Source organism: Sceloporus undulatus, chromosome 3 (assembly GCF_019175285.1).
Source record: "Sceloporus undulatus isolate JIND9_A2432 ecotype Alabama chromosome 3, SceUnd_v1.1, whole genome shotgun sequence".
Classification (NCBI taxonomy): Eukaryota; Metazoa; Chordata; class Lepidosauria; order Squamata; family Phrynosomatidae; genus Sceloporus; species Sceloporus undulatus.
Genome location: NC_056524.1, coordinates 80,044,028 through 80,060,503, shown reverse-complemented (window position 1 = coordinate 80,060,503; position 16,476 = coordinate 80,044,028). Strand labels below are relative to the sequence as shown.

General features: G+C 39.4%; 1 protein-coding gene across 15 annotated transcripts in view; it reads right to left on the bottom strand.

Annotated features, from left to right (window-relative positions):
• The window catches only part of DMD (dystrophin), a 1,477,396-nt gene that overhangs the window by 75,009 nt on the left and 1,385,911 nt on the right, over positions 1 to 16,476 (bottom strand). For all 15 annotated transcript variants that reach the window (XM_042458881.1, XM_042458877.1, XM_042458883.1 and 12 more), the window contains one exon: positions 10,717 to 10,778. In XM_042458881.1, the coding sequence (XP_042314815.1) occupies positions 10,717 to 10,778 (62 nt within the window). The remainder of the gene's footprint in view (positions 1 to 10,716; positions 10,779 to 16,476) is intronic.

Here is a 16,476-nt window from a genome sequence, read left to right as displayed (position 1 = left end):
TTGTTAATATAATGCTAGCAACCTTCAACATGTATTTGCTCTCTTACTATTAACAGACTTTCATTAACATTTCTAATGAATTGCTCATTAGTGTATTGTTCTGGCACTGTCCTCTCCTGCCAAATCTGCTTTCTCCATACTGATGCCAACTCCACAAACCTTGAAGTAGCTTAGAATACATTTTGGGATTTAAACAAAGACAATTAATCTATCCTGAAAGCAAATTAATAAAGCTTTCTTTTGCTAAGGCACTGTCACTACAATTTCATTAAGTATATTTGAAAAAAACCAGTACTCTTGGTCAAGTAAGGACAGAGTAACGAAGTAAGATTTTCATGTTACAATGAAAATAACAAGTGAATGATGCAGATTAGCATATAAATAGAATCTTGTGGAAGGGAAAAAACATTCTGAGGCTTTAAATGGATAATGTTAGGAAAATAAACTTTATACAACACAACAAATTGTTGCCATATTCAGATCAGTAATAAATTTATCTGTATATAAAAGCATGTTCAAATTTTTAATCCTCCTAATTCAGCTACTTATGCTCATCATTTTTCTAGATTACATTATGCTCTCAGTTGGAGGTCTTTTTTCACATAGCTCTTTGTTAGATTGAACTGATGCCTTGCAGTCATAATATAAAAGTCTCACTTCACCTATAGACCCTTAATTGTAAGTTTGATTGCATTTCTGCAGTTTGCCATTTGCATTTTCAACTGAAGTGCATTTCATAACAAAATCTTCTCTCCCAGAGTGCTCAGCTCCACTAAAAGAACAAAACACCTTATGTGGTTGCTTTCACACCATACAATTATGTTGGTACCACTTTAAATTCTATAGCTGCATCCAAAGTAATACAGTACTTGGATTTGTAGTTTGCAGAGGCCCTAGAACTCCCTGGCAGAGAATTAAAAAGACTCCACAAAACTATAGAGATGAAGCCATAGCAATTAAAGTTGCCTAAAAGTAGTTTAACTGTACTGAATAGCGTGAAATGTAATTATCCTCAAAACACTTGTAACAACTATACCCTTCTAACTTTATTCCTTTATCTAATTTAACTCATAGTTCCCTTGCCCTTGAATTTCTCTTTCTTTCACCACTGTTAAAAGTACAAACCTCTTCCCCAGCTGTGTATTTTATTGCCAAAATTCAGGAGCACTAGTGCTGCAATTCTCCACCGTCATCCCAACACATGAATCTACTTAAAACAAGGCACATGCACGGCATACATTACTGCTGATCTTGCTGCCACACTCACTGAATTTCAACAGCAGTGGCATGGATGGCCTCTCACAAGTTCTGGGGGAAATGGCTCCTGGGTTTGCAGAAATGGTCTACTCTGTCAAATCATGTGACATGGTACAGATTCCATTTACAGCCATTTCTGAATAGAAGTTCCAGTTCATGTATTATATAAAACCTATATTCTGTATCATGTTTATTCTTTGCTTTCATCTCCTTAATAACTAGTCTATCCCAGCCTGTTTCCCGTCACAAACTTCTGTTTCATAGAGCCAGTATAGCAACATACTGTGAAAATAAAATGGAAGGATGTGGAAAACCAGTTCTGTAGCACAATCTCAGCTCTTAAGGACTACCCAATATTATATATCCCTCCTTGCCTATGACAATTTCAGTGTCTCTTGAGAATTTATTCAGTGATTTACTGGCAGAGAAAACACCAACTTTGAGGTTTGATCATGGAAAGCTTTTCCTCATTGTTTGAGGAAAATAATACAGTATTGCTAGCAAATGAAATAATATGCCATGTTAGCAAGCTTTCTTCATTTTTATTCCCAAGTTCTTTTATTTCGTTATCTGGCTGGGTTTTTGAAAGTATACCTTCAAAGCTAGGCTTTTTAAATTTTAAATGGATGTTTGTATTTATAAATGAATTAACAAACAAAATGAACAATATCTGCCCCCTGAGAATTGGCAAGCATACATTAAAAAGGTAAGCTAAATGATGGGATACCAGCGCAGTGCAGTAATGCATACCTGCAATAGATTCAGAGTACATATTATGCAGATAGATGTTCCTGAAGAACATCTAGCAGAACACTGCCATTTTTGAAAAACAGGTGTTCACAGCTGAACAAAAGAAGTTAAAAAGGTAAATTTCCCACCTTAGGGACACTACTCTTCCAAGCTATTGTACAGTATTTGTATGCTAAGCATAATTAATTGGAATACATCAATTCCTTCCTATGCTTCTCCTCCAAAAATACATCTCAACAGTCAGGCAAATATAGGTCCCAGCTGCATTTCTCTAGTCTAAATCAACTTCTATAATACACTCTACACGGGGCTGTCTTTGGAAGCTGTTCAGAAATTTCAATGGGTCCAAAATGCTGTGGCTAGATTGTGGACCATGGGCGGGTTACAAACTGCCAGAAAGTACGTGCGGAGCATGTACTAGGGTTAGGAAGGGGCGGTGCTTCCGCACCCCCCTAACCCTAGTATGCGTCCGCGCGCACAAAATGGCGGCGGCCATTCCACACGGCCACCACCATTTTGACATCTTGGATGCATAGCGTCCAGACGTGTCGCGGCAGAAGTGATGCCGCAAAAGCGCGCCTTGCACTTTGCGATGCCACTTCCGGGGCCCAGGAAGGAGCGCGATTGCCGTGCTCCTTCCTCAGAGCGTCTGGGAGCCCCGCGGTGTGGCAGCTGTAGCTCCCGGACGCTGCAAGCGGTGGCGGCAGGAGACCGCCACAACCCGGCGGTTTGTAACTCACCATGGTCAGTTATAAGGGGCATACAACCCCTTTTTAAAACAGCTCCACTGGCTACTAGTTCATCTCTGGGTACAATCCAAAGTGCTGGTCATAGCATGTAAGGCCCAATATGTCTTAAGTCTTGACTGTTAGACCGTATCCCTCACTATAGGGGCCTATGATCTACAAGGAAAGCCTTTCTCTTGATCCCACCACCATCACAGGCTCGCTTGCTGAGGCCATGAGCAATGCTTTCTTAGTGGCTGCTACTCCTTGGAACTTCTTTCCTTTCACCAGCAGGCAAAGACCTTTTTGTTTAAGCAAGCTTTTAAAGTGTAAGCAAAAAAGCTTCTTATTGGCATCTTTTAAACTTTTTAAACTTTTGTAAATTGTTTAAATGAGTTTATACTGCTTTATGTGGTAGTTTTAACTATTCTTTTACAAATTACTATGAAGGTTTTATAAGTTGACTCTTTGTCTGAGAGCTGTCTTGGGTCCCACTCTGGGAGAAAGACAGCATTTAAATGAAATAAATAGAATAGGAATTCTCTGTTGTGGCAATAGTGTTTTAGCTGTTGATACAAATATTTAGAATTTATTTGCAAATTGACAGAAGAGATCTGTTAAGTTTGCTTGAAACACACAAAATTAACATCCTATTCCCCATGAAGAAATTTGCCAAGAAAACCCCATGATAGGTTCAACTTAGGGTCACTGTAACTTGGAAATGACTAGAAGACACACAATGACAACAACGAGAACAATGCATGTGAGATACCATCCAGCTGTGTACCCGATTGCATATTCATTTGTATGGTTGCCATTGACTGGTTGCATAACTTGATCAATACCTAATTCCAAATGTGAATGCATAGGGATCTTGTAGCACCTTTGGGACAAACTGTGCAAAAGAAGTTGCAGTACAGTCGGCACTCCTTATAGGCAGGCTTGCCTTCCATGGCTTTGAGCTTAACTGGAAGGCAAGCCGCAGCAGAAATAATGAGGCACGTACTCAAAGAAGGGTATTGACTACAAAGCAAAGTCAGCTCCCACATTCTCTAAGTTACTGAACTTAGCGCCATCATGAGCACGTGCTCCATTATTTTTATGAGGCTTGAACATACACTCTTTTCCCCATATATGTGTGTGTGTGTGTGGGTCTGGAACGGATCCCCCACGTATGGGGAGGGCGGACTGTATAAGCTTTTGTAGACTGGGGCTGTGCAGACTGCCCATTAAGGGTGGCCTGGAGGTGGAATCAGGGCACGGCATCCATACGATGCATGCCCTGACTCTGCCTCCCAACGCAGCACCAAAGGAGCACCTTAAAGCAGTGTGCGATTGCCACGGCCCTGATCTGGTGCAAGTGGAGGTGGCTACAGGCCACCCCTTAGGGGCAGTCTGTACTCCTCTTAGTCTACTTCTTTAGATGCATGGTGTCTAAGAAAGCTTACAATACAACTTCTTTCACAGAGTTAGTTTCAATTGATATTCCAGACTAACATAACTAAGAATCTTAATTCCAAATGTGAAGATCCATGTTACACAACCTCAAAGTAAGATTTTGGCCTTTATTTTATAGTGGAGAGTTGAGAGGAAATTCAAACAGATAGATATTCCCCATTCATGGGTACATCCAACTGTTACAATTAGCATTGATTCCATCACTAGTTTTAGCTTGAGAAGGAGTTTTAGTGCTTTCATGGCTGGCATCCATAGAGGCTGGTGAAACGTCAGGAATAAACTCTTCTAGAACATGGCCAAATAGCCAAAAAAAAAAAAAAAAACCCCACAAAAAAAAAACCTATAGTTTTAGTGCAGTTTAAAAGCTGAGGTACTGCCTACAAAAGGCTTAAGTGTGATTAGTGCTAAAGAAACATTGTCTTGGGTTGTAGCCAAAGACTTCAACAGGCTCAAGCACAGGTGACTGGAAAATAGACTACAGTGTCTTACGACAGGAGGCTGCAGCCTCAAATATAGGTTAACACTGAAAAGACTGAATTGATGAGAATGAAATAATTCATTGCCTATTTTAGACAGCACTGGAATAGTTCAATTAGCATTGCCTGGAGCATGTAAGGAACAAATGTAACAGTACTTTATAGATGCCAAATACCTCTATTATTCAAGAACTGGGATTACTCATAACTTTAGTAGGGGATAGAGAGTTAACTTTTGTCCACAAAGGAATCTATTGTGAATCTGTGTTTTATAGAAAAAGATCTGCATGTGTATAACATCAGCCTATCATGTGTGGTTTCTCGGCAGGAAGAGGTAAGAAAGTTCAGACACTTCCTTTTCCCTTCCTTTCCTTTCCCTATAAAACTATTCAAACAAAACTACCAGTCATTATGCCTTTTACAAATTGCCTGGTATTTTGTGAGCTCCATCTTAAGAGAAAATAACTATAAGTATGGCTGGCTACTGAACAGCATCTACAAAAACGCTACAGTTAAGACAAGAATGGTAAACCATTGGCACTGGAAGAGGTTTGTGTTGGTCTAATAGTTACTTCATTGCAATGTATTTTAGAATACTAAGATTCTAGGTGCTTAAAAAGCAGAACATACGGTGGGTCTGCCATTCTGAATCAATGCAACAGGTGCCTACAGAGAACCTTGCTTAGATATGAAGTGATTGACTAATTTGATTAATGGAGTGATTGATGAAAACACCATTACATTTGGGCTCAGTCCAAAATATATAGACCAGATTGGGTCTTGTAGATTCCTTTCTTCCTTTATCCTTATTCCAAAGGGTAATAACTATAGTTACCATGGCAGCAGAATCAGATAAGGTTAACAAGCATTATCTTCTAAATCACATTTTTTTTCTAACATGCTTCAAACTACAATTCAACTTTCAGCCAACTCACTGGGTGATCTGCTGTAGAGTGGCAAGGCTTTCTGACTTCCAACTGTTTAACAGTAGCGAGAACAAAGCAATCTTTTCTACCTAAATTCCACCTAGTAAATTCTGTTTCTGAAATAGAAACAGGAGAAAGGAGCCATGAACTGCCATGAACGTCTGCATGAAAGGACTCAGAACTTGGTTCAGGATGTGCATGTGTATAAAACCTGGGATCAGGATTGGCTTGGTATAAGGTTTTTGCCCTTGGTTCTGGTCCGTGCATCTTGACTTTCTAGTGAAAACACTGTAGGTCCAACAATTCTGAAATCTGCCTATCAATCTATTAAATTTAAAAGCCAGAGGGGGATGTTCTACTTTAATTCCCATCTACCCCAGGCAGTATAATCAAGAGCCAGGTATGATGGAAGTGTACCCCAGTAACATCAGGAGGACCACAGGTTCTTCAGTCCTCCAGATAAAATTATTGAGACTGAAATCCAAGCTTTGGTCTTTTGGATGGAAAAACGTATCTAAACTGCAAACCTAAACTCAGTGACTCACTGAGTATGCATGAAAATATTTTCCCCCGAAAGTGTGTCTACAATCTACTGTATTATATAAAGGGTATGCTCCTTGATGTGTGTTCTTGGGCATAATTGTTTTCCAGGAAACCAAAGCCTAACATACCTCGTCCTGTGGGGTGGGGGGATCAAAAGAATAAATACATCTTTAAAGAGGATCACATCAGAACTTGTAGTGTATGGGATGGAAAAGGGAGAAATGAGAAGCTGTTTTCAATTACAGGTACTAACTTCAATCAAGAATCCATCAAACAGTGATACGTTTATTGGTATGCACAATATACATGTTGCCAGCTTTCGAAGCTCCACTGGCTTCTTCATCAGGCAAGATGTTAAAAACCATACAGGAGGGGGGGAAATTGAAGATTTTTTGGTTAAATCTGTTTTCTGAAGAGTTTCTATTTTAAATAAGTTTAAGTACATTTTTAATGCATGTTTGTGGTCCATATAGGTCCTTGCTCTAGCACACATACAAGCATGAAATTTGGTTTCTTGGCTGGATAAAGGAATGATCAAAGTATGAATTGGTTCAATTTTTTCATTTCCCCTTTTCAGGCTTTGTGCTTATATAAAACTTGCATTTTATGAATTTTACAGTAATGTATTATTTTAAGCTATACCTTGATGCATTATCAAAACCCCATCCAGAAACTTTCTTGTTTCCTCATCTTGAAAATATATTATATTAAAGATTTTTCCCTGGAGTAGATTGAATTTGGATTCTTCCATTTATATAAAGCATTGCACTTTGCTAGATATATCTGGGTTCCTTATAACCACAGACAATAAAAACATTTAAATAACCCTCTCCTGATGCATTGGAAATACTTTTATCAATACTTCTGTTAAACAGAAAAGAAATCCATATATTTCTACTCCAAGGCCATATATACTGTAAACTCATAAGTAATTCCAATTTTCCATGTGCCAAATGGATTTTTTAGAATAATCCAAAATCTATCTTACTTTTATATGGCATATTATAGCATATTTATTTATTCTCAATGCAATAAAGATTTATGTTGAAAGAAGAAAAAATTATTTTATTACTATGGGTAAAACATTAGTTTCTCAAAAGAATCTTCTTGTGGCAACTGAAGTTTATCAAAATATAAAACAATGTGGTCTCCTATTCTTTAATGAATTTATATCTCTTCTGCAACTTTTTAAAAGACCCATTTGTATGTTTAAAAGGCTCAAACTGTTGAACATAATAGGAAATGAAGGTACATTAAGGAAGCAATACCCTACGTTTTTGATAGTTAAAGTACCTATTTTTGCTATGATTATTGTAGATCACTCATATCAGACGACTTAAGTATACTACTGAGGTTGTGCTTTCAGGCTGTGTTCATTCTCAACACAAAAGCATTCTATACAGCCCTTTGCAGGACAAGAGAATAGTTCTCACATCTGTTACAAACAATTAACACTTCAGTCACTTCCAACAAAAGCAAAGGCTGAAAAGGTTTAGCTATGGGTAACCAGTTTCAAAGTGGCAAGGAGCAGGACCTTTTGCACATTTTTAAATTTCAGAGAGGATGACTTAATGGAAACAGAACATTGCAAGCACAGCAAGATGGCAGGGTCAGACCAAGACTTCTGCTGCCTGTGGTCAAGAACAATATGCCTCCCCCATCCTCTCCATTCCACATGCCAAAAAGGACTGTACTGGCAACTGAAATTTATGATAGCACTCAACAGTATAGTGTTCCACACTGTAGTTGGGAGCAATGGGCTCATTTTGCAGTGGAGCAGAGAGCTTATGGTTAGGGTCAGGAGAAGTATCTGGGGTTCTGACATTGCTGCTCCTCCCAGGTTCTGATGTCTTTGGTGGCTGCCTCACTCATTACAACTTTAGGGGCATTCCTCCCTTATGGACCCCACATGGTGAATCATTGCAACTAATTCAGGAACATATTGCATTACTATCTGAACTGTACTGAAAATGGTCTAGAAATGCTTTCTATGCATCTGTAGAGGGAAGGGAGAAGTCAGGAGAACACTCCAACATCCAGTAATTGTCTGAGCCACCTAAGGCAACTCTGGCTCATACCTGGAGAATCAGGTTTGTCTTTAGATGCTTTCGAGGAAGAAAGTAGTACAGGTGGGGGAAAACCCCCAATCACAATGTATTTCAAAGAAAATATATTCAGGTAAAGGTAATATATTATAAAGAACATTGCACAGACAAAAATCTACTTGTGGAAGGTTTTTTTTCTGCACCTGCTCCACACTGTAGCCTTTGTACATGTGTATGTGCCTTCAAGTCACCTGTCAACCTATGGCAATCTCATGAATTCTGTAGGGTTTTCTTAGGAGTATTCAGAGGTCCCTTTCCTAGTTCCTTCCTCTGAAATACAGCCTATACAGCACCTGGTATACGCTGGCAGTCTCCCATCCAAGTACTAATCTCCTGACCCTGCTTAGCTTCCAAGACCAGGCAGGATCTGGTGCCTTTAGGGTATTTAGGTCGCTACAGCCCTTGCACCTCTCCAGTATTCAACCTGACATGAAGGGGCCCCTAGATTCTATGTTAGACATGGAATCTAGTATCAGAAGCAGTGTTGCAAATTGGATGAAGAGAAGGTATGTGTCAAGGAACTTGCTTGCATATGCTGACTCAGTCCAGTTATCAGCAATTCACATCTCCCACTATAGCCCCATGATACAAATTAGGTCTCTGCCCGAGTCTTACAATGTTTAGAAGAGGCTTTTTGGGAGGAAGGAAAGCCTTGTTACACCAGTGAACTTTGGATCCAGGTAAAACTCTGCAAATTTATGAATGGCAGAGCCCATCAACCAAATGAGAAAGGAATGAAAAAACATGAAAACACTTCTAGCTGTGCCAGAGCAGTAAAATGCAGTGAGTAGAAAATGTCACTTTTGTGCCCTTAGTAGGCCTCAGTACTCCAAAACTGGTAGAAATCAATTTCCCAACCATAAATCACTTCTGGTTTCAGTTTCCAGGTCTTTGGTGTTTATTTAATGGGGGAGGCATCAAATAAAGTAGAGTACCACTCCTGTGTGGCTTCAGGAGCCTCTTCTGTGGAAAAAAAATGGATGTAGGGGTTTTGGAGAGGCTCAGTGGGAACACTTCAAAATATGCAAATTAAAAGGCAGACAAACAGCAAGGGTTTTTTAAAGTCTTTCGGTTTCATCGGCCTTTAAACTTCTTTAATATAATAAAAATGTTAAATATACACCATTACACATAGCTCACATATACCATTCCATACTAGACTATTTGGCTCAGAGATGGGTAACAGTGGTCCTTACTCTTGGGCCAGGCAGGTTAGATGCTGTTGTAGCCCAACAGCATCTAGAGAGTCCACTCCCCAGTTAAACTAAACAACTATTTATAGCTGTTGATTTGTGGAATGGTTTCTGTGGTTTTAAAGAAAATGTCCACACACACCAAAATTAAAGAACAGTCAAGTCTGATTGATCATGGATATACATAATTTCATTAAGGTAAAGTGGAGTGAAGAATTTCCCTCATCAGAGGACAATATTCCTATGGGAAAATAAACATTCTTATGGTTGATGTGGCTGGGAACTACAAACTAGATATGTTTGGGGCCAAATTGAAAAGTGAGCAAGACCAGCAAACAGATTATTCACCACTTCTCCTTGCTAAATTTTCTAGTGATCAGCTGAGTCACAGCATGCATGGAAAGAGATCATGGGGAACGAAGGTTTAAACCTCCCTCCCTTACAATTTCCCTGCTGAGCTAAAAAGGGGGAAACTATTAAGTAATTCTGGGCAAGAGAGCGCAAGCATAGAGGAGTGGACTTGTCATAGGCCCTGATGGTTCAAATACAGCCCATAGGTCAGGGAGGACACCTCTGCCCCATAAGTCAGAGTACCTAATATAGGAGAAAGCATACAAGAACAAAGAAACAGAAGTATTTGATGGTAGACACAGCCTGAATGCTCAAGGGGATATCACAGGACTGCTTTTAATTCCTGCAGCTACATTATATTAAAAGAAAATGCGCTATCCAAGGATTGACAAACCTAACCTTCAAACAATCAGACACCAATACAGTGGGTCCTTGGTATCCACTGGAGTTTGTTTCCAAAAACCTCTCCATGAATACCAAAATCAGTGGATGCTCAATTCCCATTATATACAATGATGTAGTAAAATGGTGTCACTTGTATAAAATGGCAAAATCAAGATTTGCTTTTTGGAATTTGTGTTTTGAATATTTTCAAGCCATCGGTGGCTAAATCTGTGGATGTAGAATGTGTGGATGTAGAGGTCTAATTTTATTAATAAAGTTTGGATTTGTGTTTAACTAATGAAAAGCAAGAAAAGGAAAAGATGTGCATAAAAAGATGACTATTTAAAAAAGAAAAGAATCTTTTTTACAAAGTGCCACTTAGATAAATACCAAAGAAGTAAACATTTCAAACATTTACAGACAAGTATGATTTTATAAAGTTTCTGACTTCCTTTAAAATGCCAGCTGTCTCATACAGCTTCCAATTTTATTAAATTAAAAAAAGAAATCCAAGAAAAACGCATTCTTGGAATGTAGACTACTCTTACCTAAGGACTGGTACAGCTCTGTCATTTTAGGATGATCCCAGCAGGTGGTCTGCGTCTCATGACTGCAAAGCAAAAACAAAAGAGATCCAGTGTTTTTATAGGTTACGTTTATACCAATTCCAGTACCTTTGTGGTATGTCAGCTTTCCACCCAAAGAAATTGCTCAGTAGTTGTTTATTTAGTATGATTTATTTAGTATGATTATTTCACTTTCATGACTACAATGTGGCAATGCAATAGTGGTCATTTCAGCTGATACATTCAAAATCTTTCACATGAGCATACTTTCCCTTGATAACACAATGTGTGTACTAGATTCCACTTCAATTTTTCCAAAATTCTTCGGACAATTGTTAAGAGACATGTGCAGTGACCCAAAGACTCATACTTAGCATCTCTACTAATGCTAAATATGCTGATGCATTTTGACAGTCCTTAAGATTGGAAGACATTGGGAATGATGGGAGAAAACATATGGTGGGTCTATCTATGCTTATTTCAGTTGAGAGAAAATGGAAACATATGCTACTCTATAACATAATAGAAATAAAACAATTTTAGTCCCTTGCAAGTCCAGATAAGATTGAAGCTTCTGTAAAATAGGAACATTGTTTATTAATTTCATACTAGTTTTATCTTAAGCCTAAAGTAGTTAGAATATTCACTGAGTGAAAGTTTGGTATCAAATATTTTATCACATGGTGGCTCAGCACTTCACAGAATGCTGCAAATAAAATTATCAAAGCCTGCTTCAAAGCCTAAATGAGTCAATATTGACACTTGTCAGAAGCGATTCTGACTTATGGCAACTTTATCCTAGTGTTTTTCTGGCAAGAACTATTGTTAGCAGGTTTGCCATTTCCTTTCTCTGAGGCTGAGTGTGACTTGCCCAAGGTCACTGAATGGGTTTGCATGGCACAGCAGGAATACAAACTCTGGTCTCCTGGAGTCCTAGTCCAGCACCCAAACCACTATTCCACATTAGATCATCAATATAGACTCCAGAATCTAGAAATGAAGCATTAATAAGTCAAATGAACTTATTACTTATTAAATGAACTAAGACTTTTCCTTCCTTAGAGGTCTTTAAACAGAGGCTGGATGGCCATCTGTCGGGGATACTTTGATTGAGAGTTCCTGCATGGCAGCAGGTTGGACTGGATGGCCCTTTGGGGTCTCTTCCAACTCTACGAGTCTAGATGCTATTATAATCATATATGATCCCTTCTGTACACTCATGTGGCAGTAAGAAAAATTCTGAGATGGTTAGGTATCCAAGGTCTTCAAAATGCTGAAAAAGGCAGTAACTCATGGTAGTAAGTGGAATTCATAAATATTATTTTAGTGGGCTAAACAAATATCATAGAGTATCAAATCTATATAGGCAAACATATTTATCTTTAGCACAGAAATCTTAGATTGAAAGTAATGTTTTCTATTCCTCCTATGCATTTCTTATCTACATCTCATGCAAAACAAGTCACTGGAATGTGCTGTGAAATGGAAGCTGCACTTCTACCTACATACTGTACAAGAAATTCACGGTAATCTGTAGAGAAGAAGCCTTCAGGAAGAATTGCGTCAATTAGTTTTTTGTGGGTTTTTAGGGCTATGTGGCCATGTTCTAGAAGAGTTTATTCCTGACATTTCGTCAGCATCTGTAGCTGGCATCTTCAGAGAATTGCGCCAATTCTTTGATTTTATTTTTTGATAATGAGGCTCTCCTTGCCTACAGTGCAATATCCAAAAAGGGTCAGAGGCTGGCATGTTTTCTACACATCTAACTCAATAAAAAAGACAAGGGAACTCTTGTAGCAGAAGTTTCTGTTGACTGATGAAGCAGATTTAGTTTAAGCACACAATTTGTTTGTTTGTTTTTAAAAAAACTGTCAATATTCACAATTAACCAGACAAAATATTCATAGAGAAAAGTATCCAAATGAGTTAAAAAATTCAATTATCAATCATTTAGCCCTGCATTATTTTCTCTTCTGCTATGCAAAGAAGGAAGGGGAACTGGATTGCAAACACCCTGAGGCTCTTCTCAGTGCAGCCTGACTCAGAGGTGGGATGGCATTTGGAAAGATGGAGGCAGGGAAATTCATTTTTCTAAAATTTAGAAGTGAATTCAGTTGTTAATCTAACTACAGTAGACCCACTGAGTCAATGGATCTTATATAAGTGTTGACGTAACAAGTCCCATTCCTCAGTGAGTCTAGTTGGGACTAATAATTAGCTTTATCTCATAGAATGAAGACCAAATTAAAACTGCAGAATGTGATTTAATTTTCAACAGCTCTGCTGAACTTCCTGAATGAAGATGTTCTACATATTTTAAATAATCTAGAACTGTCTAGTTCAACAAAAACATAAGTTAAAAAAGCAATATATGCAACCATTTATGGACTTACTGGTGTAACCACATCTCCTTTTAACCAGTCATGTCATCCTACAGTCCTATACATACTTACCCTTTAACTGAACCGTACTTACTTCTAAGCAGATACAACATGGTACAGTGCGCCCTTGCTTTACATGGGGAATCAATTCCAAACACCCACCACGTAAGGCAAATACCGTGTATGCTCAAGCCCCATTGAAAACAATGGGACTCATGCACACATCATTTCCTGTTCTGTCGTATGGCTTTCATCATCATCCTAAAGCTGCGTATTGTGCACCCACGTGTGATATGGACGCACTGTACTGCTAAATTCATAAAAATTTCAGGGATAGTGTTTGGCGGATGAAATAACTTTGGTTACATCTGTCAGTTATATGAACAGTAACCTGACAGAATTGTACCTCAGTACCTTGAAGGCACCGCAACCTGACTGATCTCAGAAGCTAAGCAGGGTCAGCTTGATGGGAGACACCAAGGAATGTCAGGTGCTCTAGGCTGTATTTCAGAAAAAGGCAATGGCAAAGCACATGTGAATATTCCTTGCCTATAAAAACCCTATGAAATTCATAGGACCATACAATTGGATAAAAATTTATCTGTAAAAGTAATGTGTTAAAAAATACTGCGTTGGTTGGGGGAGGGGCACCACATAATAATAATGTATTATTATTATAAGGATTACACACAGACCACCACATGGAAGAAAAAAGGCCACAACTTTATTAGTACAGCTGACAGGTGGGGTTAGCCCGAGGTATGGGTCAGGATCTGGTATCGACTGTTGATCCATGAACCCCGTTACCTGGTCATGACCAGGTCCAGGGATGACAAGGGGTGTCTGGATGTCTGCACTCTGCCCCTTTTATCTGAGGGACACTGGAAAGGAGTTCAGCTCCGTATTGGCAACTCCTTCTCCATCCCAGCACGCCCTGTCAGACTCCCAATAATCTGGGCTCTGTTATTCACGTCTACCAGATCCCTGCCTCATATTGTGACAGCAACACTTGCAACCCTCTTAAAGGGGTAAACCAGGGTGGGAGAGTGGGGAGATCCAAGCCGGAATGGCATCCTCCACCTGGCCACATGGTATTATATAGGCCTCTGGAGTCTGGACCAATCAGCCTGGAGCGGGTTATTTCTCCAGTGTGGATGCACATCTCTTCCACACACAACTGAAGAGCCCGCACCTTCTGGTGTCCGAACCAATCAGGGCCCACTTCCGGCACCTGGTGCATGTTGGGAGTTGTAGTATTTGCCGGAGCTACATGTTCCGCCCTCCCACAGCCCTGGCCAGTCAATCAGTGCACTTGGATCTAGGAGTCCAAGTAGATGATAAGTTGAACATGAGTCAACAGTGCGATGCGGCAGCTAAAAAGGCCAATACAATTTTAGGCTGCATCAATAAAAGTATAGTGTCTAGATCAAGAGAAGTAATTGTGCCATTATATTCTGCTCTGGTCAGGCCCCACCTGGAATATTGTGTCCAATTCTGGGCACCACAATTCAAAAAGGACATTGAGAAACTGGAGCGTGTCCAAAGGAGGGCGACTAAAATGGTGAAAGGTTTGGAAACCTTGCCCTATGAGGAGCGACTCAGAGAGCTGGGGATGTTTAGCCTGGAGAAGAGAAGATTAAGAGGTGATATGATAGCCCTGTTTAAATATGTGAAAGGATGTCATATTGAGGAGGGAGCAAGCTTGTTTTCTGCTGCTCCAGAGAACAGGACCCGGAACAATGGATGCAAGCTACAGGAAAAGAGATTCCACCTGAACATTAGGAGGAACTTCCTGACAGTAAGAGCTGTTCGACAGTGGAACACACTCCCTCAGAGTGTAGTGGAGTCTTCTTCCTTGGAGGTCTTTAAACAGAGGCTGGATGGCCATCTGTTGGGGATGCTTTGATTTGGATTTCCTGCATGGCAGGGAGTTGGACTGGATGGCCCTTGCGGTCTCTTCCAACTCTATGATTCTATGATTCTATGAAATAGCAGCAAGAGATCCTAACTTCATAAGGCACATATGCAAATGCGGAGATCTTGTGTTAAGTTGTTTTAAGTCTGTAATATTTTTTCTGAAGTCATTGCAGACTCTCATACTCCCAGCCTAATGGCTGATCATTGTTATGCCCATACTGTCTCCTCAGTTCCCTCATGTTTCACACTAAAGTCCTTTTCATGTGCAAGCCTGCTGTATTAATTCCTTTAACATTAAAATACGTAAGAGCATAATTTGAATCTATGATGGCCGTCAGTCAATATGTAAATATATTAATTACTATTACAATTCAATAAGATCACAACTCAAAATAGTATTAGAGACTATCTTTATTTATTTATTTCCTAGTTCTAGTTGTGGGAATTATCACAGCTATTTGTGATGGTGCCAGTGAAACAGATGTGTATGTTCTGCACAGAACTTGGGTATGCAGTACCCAGTCTCTCCCAGCCTGTATGGCCCAAGCTTTAGCTCTCATTTATACCTTCACAACCAAACTGCAAATTCACAAAGGCAGCAATCCTACTGAGTAAATGCCCTGAATTCAGTAGTAATGACTAACCTCCGAAAAAAGTCTGCTTAATACTGCTCTGTAGCACAACATAATCATGGTGAGAGACAAATATGCATGCATGTGTGTACAAACACAGAATCTATACAAAACATTACACTACCACAAACTTTAGACCCAATCCAAGCAACACACACAGTGATCAGAAAAATGTGTCAGTTTCTGTGTTTACTGGAAGTCAATACTGGGCAAAATAAACAAAATGCTATCTCTCTAGGGTAGAGAATGGAGAAAAAGAAATAAAAATCAGATTGTTACAATCCACTGTCATTTGTCAGAAGAGGAAGCATTTTTCTTCCTCCAAACAGACGGTCGGACTATTTTTACATATATATATAAAATGGGTACTTTTGGCTTCAGACTCAGTTCTGTAGCTCACATATTTCATAGGTGTCAGAACAAAAGAATGGCCACCCTAGATCAGACCAAAGTCCTATCTCAACCAGCATTCTGTTCCCAGTGGCTAACCAAATGACCTTGGGAAACTGACAAGGAGGACACCAGTGGAATAGCATCCATCTCCTAGTATTTCTCTTTTTTACCAATTAAAATATTGCTGTTCAAGCATTCTGATACTGTAACCTATGACGGGATTATGGGTCATATATGAAAGCCATTGTGGCATAGTGGTTTGAGTGTTGGACTGCAACTCTGGAGACCATGGTTCGATTCCCCACTCAGCCATCATTGGGTGACCTTGGGGAAGTCACATGCTCTCAGCCTCAGAGAAAGGCAAGGGAAAACCTCAGAACAAATATTGCCAAGAAAAATCCATGATATCTTGCACATGG